The sequence below is a fragment of the Agrilus planipennis genome, unplaced genomic scaffold, assembly GCF_000699045.2.
Source record: "Agrilus planipennis isolate EAB-ADULT unplaced genomic scaffold, Apla_2.0 scaffold6, whole genome shotgun sequence".
Taxonomy (NCBI): domain Eukaryota; kingdom Metazoa; phylum Arthropoda; class Insecta; order Coleoptera; family Buprestidae; genus Agrilus; species Agrilus planipennis.
The window spans coordinates 195,549-206,744 of NW_020439302.1; the positions used below are offsets into that span (position 1 = coordinate 195,549).

The 11,196-nt window shown below is 33.2% G+C and overlaps 3 protein-coding genes across 4 annotated transcripts; all 3 read left to right on the forward strand.

Moving 5' to 3' along the window:
* On the forward strand, positions 1-1,554 carry LOC108732487. 2 transcript variants are annotated; one of them, XM_025978350.1, is made up of 4 exons: positions 2-180; positions 296-499; positions 734-842; positions 1,252-1,554. In XM_025978350.1, the coding sequence occupies exons 1-4, from the start codon at positions 52-54 to the stop codon at positions 1,392-1,394; spliced, it is 585 nt and encodes a 194-aa protein (XP_025834135.1). In that variant the 5' UTR covers positions 2-51; the 3' UTR covers positions 1,395-1,554. The 2 variants fall into 2 exon arrangements, with proteins under 2 accessions (XP_018318846.1, XP_025834135.1); XM_018463344.2 differs by lacking the exon at positions 296-499 and having other exon boundaries at positions 1-180; positions 530-842.
* Positions 1,555-2,548: 994 nt separating this feature from the next.
* Positions 2,549-5,997, forward strand: LOC108732496. The gene is made up of 3 exons (XM_018463356.2): positions 2,549-2,795; positions 3,538-3,847; positions 5,763-5,997. Exons 1-3 carry the CDS (start codon positions 2,667-2,669, stop codon positions 5,900-5,902), a joined length of 579 nt encoding a protein of 192 aa, XP_018318858.1. The 5' UTR covers positions 2,549-2,666; the 3' UTR covers positions 5,903-5,997.
* Positions 5,998-8,659: 2,662 nt separating this feature from the next.
* LOC108732539 lies at positions 8,660-10,213 on the forward strand. Its single transcript, XM_025978355.1, has 3 exons — positions 8,660-8,850; positions 8,918-9,227; positions 9,979-10,213. The coding sequence occupies exons 1-3, from the start codon at positions 8,722-8,724 to the stop codon at positions 10,116-10,118; spliced, it is 579 nt and encodes a 192-aa protein (XP_025834140.1). The 5' UTR covers positions 8,660-8,721; the 3' UTR covers positions 10,119-10,213.
* Positions 10,214-11,196: the final 983 nt, after the last annotated feature.

Below are 11,196 nucleotides of genomic sequence, written 5' to 3' on the forward strand. Positions count from 1 at the left end.
TTATAACTTTACTTTTGCTTTGGCTGTTACAAGTAAAAAAAAAAACTAAAAATGTTTCGCCAATTTATAGCGATCGTTGTTCTTGCATTAATTTCATATACTTATGCACAATACACTTCACCAGGCCAATGCAGTGACAGGACTACTTTAAGACCGGTGCAAAATTTCAGTTTGGCGCGGGTAAGTTAATTTTTATAGAAAATTATAAAACGTTTTTTGCTCGTATTTAATAAATAAATAATAATTAAAATTAAAAGACACTACTTTTATTTGCTTCATCAATTTTTTTTCATAGTATGCGAGTAATAATACGCCATGGTATCCCGTAATTACATACAGCAACAACTTCGATTGTCAAATCGTTTATTTTCAACTAACGGATAATGTGACCATGAATATGGTTTACATACAAAAAAATTTAACCACCGGTATATGGTTTGACAGGGAAGCAGAGGTAACATGGGTGCCGGGTAGAAGAAGAGAAGGGGTTTTAAGTCTGGTTTACCCCAACGTTNATTCTTTTTCACAGTATGCAAGTAATAATACGCCATGGTATCCCGTAATTACATACAGCAACAACTTCGATTGTCAAATCGTTTATTTTCAACTAACGGATAATGTAACCATGAATATGGTTTACATCCAAAAAAATTTAACCACCGGTATATGGTTTGACAGGGAAGCAGAAGTAACATGGGTACCGGGTAATAATAGAGAAGGGGTTCTAAGTCTGGTTTACCCCAACGTTGTCGATCCATTAATATTTAGAATACTTGGAATTGATTATGTTAACTATACCATTGACTACAGATGCATCAATCTGGACAGCTCAAGTAAAAGAGGTAAGTCGATTTTTTGGGCTTTTGCCTTTAGAATATCCAATCAATAAAAAGCAGCCAAAAACGTGTGTAATTTTAATTATTTTTCGTAATCTTCAGCCGACGCAGCGTCCTTTTGAAGCAATGCGTTATCATTGTAGATTACTTAGTAACAACTATTATTATTAATTGTATCAAAGAGAAACATTGGAAGTTTCTTGTATTTTTAATATACAAGAAATTTTCATCGGCCGTTGCACCGCACTTCTTATTCTGATTGATTCTCGTTATTACTTCGATATTTAATTAAGTGTAAGTTAGCATATGTACTAACCGAGCGGTATGCAGATTCTAACTTAAAATTTTAAATATTTCATTAAGACTAGGTACGTTACTCTTTAATATCTTAAGTAATCAATTTTTATTTTATTAGAATCTCTGTATGTGATGAGCCGGAGCAGAAGTTTAACACCAGCACAAAATGCTACAATTCAACAAATTCTTCAGGCTAACGGTCTTGGTGGAATAAGACAGGTGACTGTCGTACAGGACGCAACAACCTGCTCGCAATCTTAATACCAATAAAATGTTAAAATTTGTGAGTATTGATTACAATTAAATTAAAGTTATTATCGATGTAAATGAACAATATTGAGTCAGTTTTCTTTTTTTATCACAATTGCAATGTAAATTATCAATATACTTATAAATAAATAAGCAATTGTAATATCTCAAAGATTATCTACTTATGTGCGAAACAATGTTGTACCTATATAGTATTTATCTTTTATCATTTTTGTATTACTTCTATAATTTTTGAAAGTGCGTAATAATAAACTACTTTATTTAAAATTGAAAATTGAAACTTAATTTTCATTCCTTCTCCAATTTATACCAACGCTGAAGATTATTGTTTATATAGGATGAAAAGTTTTGAATAAAAACCGAACGTAGGTTGTTGGTTTTGAAAGAATAAACACTTTCTCACCCCATATAAAATTTCATTTGTCGTATTACAATTTAGTTCTGATGACCAGATTCGTTCTCAACTAAAAATTCCTAGCCAATCCTAGGTTTGAAGTTCCTGTGACGTGCAGTCATATTTTCTGGGAATTTCGCAAGTAGCCAATACATATATTTAAGCATGTAGTAGCTGACTCTGTAAACCGTTATAGAAAAAGCCATCAAATAGAGACCAGTTTTCTTACCATATTAATTATTAACTACTTACACCTACAATTCGTTTATCTACAAATGCATATTAAAACTGCGAAAGACAATAACGGTTGTTACAGTAACTTTAAATACAATTATTATACACTCATGCAAAGAATAAATAAAATTAATGATGTTTTTATTTGTGCGATTATAATAAAATAATAAAGTCACGAACCGTCCGGGTTCGTCGCCTAACCGCACGTTGTAGTCCCCGTGGGATTTGTGTCATTCGTAGATATATATCGTATTCGTAATAATATTCGTGTGTTACAGAGGAATACAAAATAGATCATTTTTTTTAAGAAAACATCCAAATTCACTTAGTACCTAACCCCTATTAGACTATTTGATGATAACGGAAGGATTACCGAATTTCGAAAATTAAAAGCAAAGCTATCTATGAGTACTTTCACGTGGAAATACTTCAACATATCTAATATTTTCAAGGAAATAATAACAAAAACACAAACAAAATGTACATCACCGATTATGGAATGATTGGGAGATAACGCCGCTATTTTGGATTAGTGAACAATAAGAACAATTTTACTTCACACATATATCCATACATATGTTTCCTTCCGAAAAAGATTATTTTGCTTTGAAGTTAAGAAATTAAGAGAAGTAAAAATGTTTCGCCAATTTATAGCGATTGTTGTTCTTGCATTAATTTCATATACTAATGGACAATACACCTCACCAGGCCAATGTAGTGACAGAACCAACTTAAGAGCGGTGCAAAATTTCAGTTTGGAGCGGGTAAGTTAATTGTCATCACTATATAGTATAAAACAAAGTCGCTTCTCGCTGTCTGTCCCTATGTATGCTTAGTTCTTTAAAACTACGCAACGGATTTTAATGCGGTGTTTTTTAATAGATAGAGTGATTCAAGAGGAAGGTTTATATGTACAATACATGCATAATATAGTAGAGAAACACTGATAATTTTAGAGGTTTCTAATGTGATGTCGTAAATAAACACATTTTTTGCGCTTACATTGCAAACGCTGGCTGAACCCTACGAGATAGATCAAAATAATATACTACAGTATTGTACACCTTAAAAAGGTCTACAAAAAAGTCCGGGATGGTATATGTCTATCTCTTAGGGATAACCCACAATAACCATTTTTTATCCTTTACTTTTTACGAGAAATAATGGCTTATTTACGAAGCGATTTTAAGCAATACAGCATTAATCCTTATCCAATTAAGTACTTTTAAATACATTGTGCATTTAATATAGATCAATATTGCTCTTTACAGCATGTAATTTAAATGAATATTTTGGAAGATATTACAGATTTAAAATGCAGGGACATGCGGTTTGCTGCGGTACCGGCCGGGGGGCCGGTTTGTATTATCTAATGACAAAAAAGCTGTAAATGTTGTATATAAAGACATTCAATAGTATATTAAGTGTGCGAAGCTGGGGCGGGTCGCTAGTTTAAAATTAAAAACAAAACGTTTACCTGCTTCATTTAAAATTTCCTTTTTACAGTATGCAAATAATAATGCGTCATGGTACATGGTACAATCGAACATCAACTCCGACTGCCAAATCTTAAACTTTGCTCTAACGAGTAACGTTACTGTAGATATGGTTTACATACAAAAAAATTCAACCTCCGGTTTATGGTTTAGCAGACGTGGTGTAAAAACATGGGTACCAGGTAATAAAAGAGAAGGCGTCCTGAGTCTGGTTTACCCTAATGTTGCTGATCCATTCGTATTTAAAATACTTGGAATTGATTATCTTAACTACAGCATTGATTACAGATGCATCAATGTAGATGGTTCAAACAAAAGGGGTAAGAATAAGAGTATATATTCTGTATTATTAATGTGCGTATGGTATTGTATCGTGTTCGGGCGTTTACCATTAGAATTTACTATGTTGTCTTTTACCGATTACATAGGGTTGCTCGGAATATCATTTCGTTTTTTCCCGACAGAGGATTTAATTGTATTCTTTTGCACCCAACTTCACATTTAAGCCGTATAATTTTTATATGCTTTGAGAGCTCATATAGCAAGGCTTGTGTGTGAAAAATTCCAATTAATTCTACGCAGTAGTTTTTGGTTGGTGCCCTTTTAAATATGGAGAGCGATAAGCAGCATTTTCGACATATCTTACTGTTTTACTACAGAAAGGGTAAAAATGCTGTTCAAGCCAGAAAGAAATTGACTGATGTGTATGGAGAAGGTGTGTTGACAGTACGCCAGTGCCAGAACTGGTTCGCTAAATTTCGATCCGGCAATTTTGATGTCGAAGATGCACCACGTTCGGGAAGGCCGGTTGAAGCTGATAAAGACGCGATAAAGGCATTAGTTGATGTGAACCGGCGAATAACAACACGTGAGATCGGATTGAGGTTAAATTTATCAAATTCAACAGTTTATGACCACTTGAAAGGCCTGGGATTATCCTCGAAGCTCGATGTATGGGTTCCCCATGTTCTCACAGAGAGAAATCTGTGTCGCCGCATTGACGTCTGCGATTCGCTTCTCAAACGTCACGAAAATGATCCGTTTTTGAAGCGCATCATCACTGGGGACGAAAAATGGGTTGTATACAACAACGTCAAACGCAAGAGGTCATGGAGCAAAAAAGATGAACCGGCTCAAACCATTTCCAAAGCCGATATTCACCAAAAAAAGGTGATGCTGTCTGTTTGGTGGGATTTTAAAGGAATCGTTTTTTTTGAGCTTTTACCGGATAACACAACGATTAATTCGGAAGTCTACTGTCATCAGCTGGACAAACTGAATGATGCACTTCAACAGAAAAGGTCAGAACTAATCAACAGGAAAGGTGTAGTGTTTCACCAAGACAACGCGAGACCTCACACAAGTTTGGTCACTCGCCAAAAGCTTTTACAGCTTGAATGGGATACAATGCTACACCCACCATATTCTCCAGACCTGGCACCATCGGATTATTATTTGTTCCGGTCAGTCCAAAATTTTTTAGACGGTAAAACCTTCACCTCAAATGAGGAGGTCAAAAACCTCCTCGATCAGTTTTTTGCCAGCAAAGACCAAAAATTTTATGAGCGTGTAATTATGCTACTACCAGAAAGATGGCAAAAGGTGTTGGACCAGAACGGTCAATATATAATTTAATAAAGTATTTGTTTATTATACGAAAACTGTCTTTCATTTCCACAAAAAAAAAACGAAATGACTTTCCGAACAACCCTATAACTAGGTAAAATTGGTTTTGGGAATAATTCAATATAATATATAGTATATTTAATTAGAAATTTTTAATTAAAAATTACAATAATTGTGAGTCAAATTACCTAGAAAATTTTAAACTATTTTAAAATGCTTTTTGAGAAATAAAATTTAGTAACATTAAGCAAAATCGAAGAGAGAGATAAAATAAAAAAATTGAGTTTCGGCTGTTGGAAAAATGTTTTTGTTTAACGTATAGGCAAACAATTTTTTTATGGATAGATAGACAGATAGATAGATATAAAAGTCATTGTGTTAAACAATGCGAGGCACATTCAGATAAATTTTATCTTTAACACATTTTGATAGTCAGTTAATTCCAGAAAGTGGTATCATCAGATGAAGTAGCTGCACAATTTGCTATTTAAATGAGTGCTAGTTGACCTACTAACCGAGTGGTAGATGTTAACGTTGCAATTTTAAATATTTGATTTAGACGTCTTACTCTTTAATACGTATATTAATTAACTATTCAATTTCTATTAGAATTTCTGTATGTGATGAGCCGGAGGAGCACCTCGTCACCAGCATTAAATGCTACAATTCAACGAATTGTTCGAGCTAATGGCCTTGGTGAAATACAACTGATGCATGTTGTCCAGGACCCAGTATCCTGCTCAAGATAAATGAGTTTTTTTGAATCAAAGTTACCATTGCAATTTGAATTATTATGTAATTTCTTAATGGTTTTTAAATACATTACCAATAATGGCATCCAAAATATTTTCTACTAATTTGCGAAACAATATCATCATAAGGTCGCCAATCCTAAGACTGGTTAGACCTCCACTCTTTCCTATCCTCAGTTAATCTTCGCACTTCCCTAAAACTAGAACAAACCACATCCTTAACTATTTTTGAACAGTAATCTAATCTAGATCCACCTCTACCCTTTCTAACTCCCTTTTCTGCCTCTAATATGTCTCTGACTAGAACATGCATGAAAAGATGTCCAACCAACCCATCTATTTCTTATTGACATCCATAGAGTCTTCTGTTCTTCTATTCTTTCTAGAACCTCTTCATTTCTAACCTTCTCTATCTACGTTATCCTCATCATTCGCCTGTAACACCACATTTAGAACGCTTATAACCTTTTCTTTTCCGCAGGGTCCACCGTCCATGTTTCACACCGTATAGCCCCGCGCTCTGAACATACACCCTCAGCAATCTTTTTCCAATTTCTAAATTAACTGTTAGAGAGCAGTAAAGGCGGTTCGACCCTGCATTATCCTTAGCTTTATACCCCTAGTACTCCTTCCGTCCTGACTTATCAGACTTCTAGATACCTAAAATCAGTCACTTCTTCTAATTTTTCGTCTCCTATCTTTCCCTACTTTTTCTCTTCTTGCATATCAGTATTTTTGTTTTACTTTTATTTATTTTCACATTAATAATAAAATTATTTTATTTAAAATTGAAAATTAAAATTTAGTTTCCATTTCATATATACCAATGTGACAAATCAAAAAAGAAAACTAAACTGAATAAGGGCCGAACGTCCCGTCGGTTTTTGCTTTTGAATGAATAAGTAACTTCTCACCCCCTATAAGATTTGATTTGACACATTAAAATTCAGTTTCCTCTTATCATTTTGAAAATAACATATGAACAATACTGATGTATGTAGGATATAATTACAGTTGACTATAAAACAAAATCGATATCTTTACAAAACAAGGAAGGCGTCAATTCGAAACGGGCCTGGGGCGCAAACCAATTTAAACCCGCCCTTGCTTATAACGTGTATTAATATTGATCATAAAATATTTTAGTTTAACCTTTAATTTCTTGCTAGGTTTATCCTCTACTTCGGCATATTTAGAATTTTAGGACCCGAAAATTGTATTTCTTCTTGGATTGGTTTGGAATTCTGTAAATAGTGACTAATACGAATTTGACTATAAAAATGTGTCCTTAAGCTACCTAGGATACCATCAGTTCGTTTGTGTTGTCTCTTCCTACCGTAACCTTACAATAATGAAGTTACGAACCGTCGGGTTCGCCGCTTAACCGCACGTTGTAGTCTCCATGATATTTATGGAATTCGTACAAAACTTTAAGTTACTGTGCACTAATTCGCCCTTAATGTCATATAAGGGTGCAAAATAAATTAGTTTTAGTGCCGATATTCAATGGAAAAATTCGCTAGGTATCAGACTGTTTGATAATTACCGAAGGTCACCGAATTTCGAAAGTAACAGTTACAACTACCTACCGGTCGATATAATTACGAGTATTTTTGTGAAATAATCATTAGATAAAATTATTTAATCACAACCACTTCTGTTACATAATTAACAGATATACTACGTAATTCTCAAGTTGACACCGCAACGATAATTGCTGTAGTGAACTAGCTTATCATTAGATACCTACCTACTATCATGACAAGGTTGTACCATATAGATACGGATCTTTATATTAATTTAAAATTGTTTGNAATAGTACTAAGTATGTACTAAGGTCAATTATTGAAGGATTACCTTAGTCAACCTAGTTAGGTATTATAATTTGTGAGAAAATATTTTGATTTCTGTTTGTTGTACGTTTTATTTCTCAAAAGCCAAAAGGTTACTTCATAATTCTAATGGTTAAAAAATTATTTCTAATTAAGTTTATAACATTGCTTTATCTCAAAAACCAACATTTAGGTGCTAATCGTCAATGGTAAAACCTAAAAAAAAACTCTAACGGTAAAAGTCCGAAAAATTGTTTCGAGTTATATCACATCAATCTTTGCATTAACCAACTCATATTGGTAAAATTATAAAAATAAAAAAAATACAACGTGTAATTATACAACACGCTACTGAAGTGAAACTTCTTAAAACACACAAACATACCGGGATATATAGGGGTTAAGGAATTGGTTTAATGATATTATTTGTACACTATGAATTCAAATTTTACACTATACATGCCGGAGTTGCCTGTAACGAACGTTGCATTGAAGCGCGCTCACGGGTCAAGCGATCCCCACTACGGACTCGACTAAGTGGCCGAGTAGAATAGGGGACATCCGTTGCACGATTTCGTTACATAGCAACTAGCATGAAACGAACTTACCCTACCGTGCGTAAAGAAGTTTCACTTCAAAAACAAGTACTTCAAATAAGGACATATGAGATGACGTTGGATTGTATGAACCCTTCGAGTAATATAGGTCACGTTAAATCCAATATGACGGCTAAGAAACATAAAATAATTAAAACTTTACTACGGCTTCAACTTATTCGATTCAAAAGTTTTAAATAAAACTTACAATTTGTATATTAGCTTACCAACGCTGAAGATTATTGTTTATATAGGATGAAAAGTTTNCACGATCGCGATCATCGGAAATAAATATATACATATATGGATATATGGATATGGATATATGTACCTCCTGAAAAATATAAGATTATTTTGCTTTGGTTGTTACAGGTTAAGAGAAGTAAAAATGTTTCGCCAATTTATAACGATCGTTGTTCTTGCATTAATTTCATATACTTATGCACAATACACTTCACCAGGTCAATGTAGTGACAGAACTAACTTGAGAGCGGTGCAAAATTTCAGTTTTTCAGGGGTAAGTTAATTGTTATTTACAAATAAAAAACAAGACATTTGCCTGTTTCATCAACTTTTTTTTTAAGTATGCAGGAAATAACGCGTCATGGTATCCTATATACACATACGTCAACTCCGATTGCCAAATCGTAAATTTTGCCCTAACAGATAACGTAACTATGGATATGGTTTACATACAAAAAAATTTAACGACAGGTGTATGGTTTGGCAGACGTGGTGTAGTAACGTGGGTACCGGGTAGTAGGAGAGAAGGTGTTTTAAGTCTGGTTTACCCCGATGTTCGAGATCCGTTAATATTTAGAATACTTGGAATTGATTATGTCAACTACACCATTGATTACAGATGCATCAACCTAGATAGCTCAAACAAGAGAGGTAAGAACAAATGTATAATTATTGTATTATACTGTAGAAGCTGTAAATCTAAGGATTTACTTAGTATATGAGCTGGTAATTGTAAGAACTTTTGCTATTAATGTTTGATAACTACGTGTGAGGTTTTACCAATGACAATAAGTAAATTTCGTTTTGTGTATCAATCAATTTAAATTTAAAACTTTTTTAAAATACTTTTTGAAAAGTAAAATTCAGTAGGTACCCAATATAAATAATACTAAAGAGAAAGGTAAAATAAAGAAATGATTCTTTAATATTTATGTCGAAAATTGAATTGACAGTCGTGTAGGAATAAATAACTCGTACTACATTATAATCTACAAAAATTTACTGGTAAATGCAATATTATCTACCATCTATACATTCTAGATATTGAAAGCAGGCCCTTTAGTTATTTCTAACCTTGAATACACATTTTGATAGTCGGTTAATTCCGGAATTATCACACAATTATATCCTGAGGTGATAGTAATTTGGAATTAGGGTAGGTACGTGAATATATCGGAATCGGACGGGCGACACGGAACATATGTAGCCAAACGTATGCCGTTTCACCACCTTAATACACTTCTAATTCTAACTAACTGTCGTTATTATTAACCTTGATATTTAAATAAGTGCTAGTAACATACTAACCGAGTGGTAGATATTAATTACATAATTTTAAATATTTTATATATAGATGTACATTACCCTTTAATATCTTAACAACCTATTCAATTTTCCTTAGAATTTCTGTATATAATGAGCCGGACCAACTCCTTGTCACCAGCATTAAATGCCACAGTTCAACAAATTGTTCGAGCCAACGGTCTTGGTGGAATAGAACAGATGCATGTTGTACAGGACGCAGCATCCTGCACAAGATGAATGAATCAGTAATGTTTCAGTTTTCTGATTACAGTTACAATGTAAATTATGATTTCTCACTGGTTTCGAAATAAATTGGCAACATAGCATTTTAATGATTTTTTACTAATTTGTGAATCAATACTGTAGGTACAGAGTATTTATTTTTCAACATTTTTGTTACAGTTGTACAATTTTTGATAGTACTTAATAATAAAATTACTTTTTTTAGAATTGAAAATTAGAATTTAGTTTCCATTTGTTCCCCAATTTGTACCAATGCGATAAATCAGAACTCATATGGGATAATAAAATTACTAACTTGATAAATCCATGTGTAGAAGGGCAAAACCTAGCGTAGGTTGTTAGGTACTTTTGAATAAATAAATAAACTTTTCACACCATATAATAAGATATTTGATTTATCGCATTAAAATTAAGTTTCTTTTTAGTATTTTAAATAACCTAACATATTAACATGTGCTGCCTTTTCCTACCGTAAGCTCATAATCCTAACCTGGAGGAACCTTAGCCGCAAGTTGTCGTGTTGACGACCTTTAAAACCTTTACTTGTTATAAAAGGCGCTAGTTTTTGTTGTTTTACACAAAGATAACCTCATTCTGTGACTTTGGCGTACATAATCGGTACCACGCGTTACTTGATGGTACATATGGGCATTTTTTTTGACCTCATTTTGTGCTCAATACACCGAAAACGCTCATATTCCAAGTCAATCCGAAGATATATTTTTTGGAAATTTCGAATTTAGCACTCAAGTAATGCATCTATCTAAGCCTGTACCAGCCAACTTTGCAAATGACCATGAAAAAGTCATAAAATAAAAATCACTTTTATTATTTTATTATTATCAGGTATACTTATACCTACAATTCATCTACAAATGTCTAAAGACAATAGCTGTTGTTTAAAATATTTAAATAGAATTACCATACTCTTATGCAAAGAAAGAATACTTTTAATTTTGCAATTATAATTAAATAATAAGTCACGGAACTTTCAGGTTCGTCGCTTATCCGCTCGTTGTAATCTCTATAGCATTTACGGCATTCATATAAAAATTCACGTTATAGCCGTCTA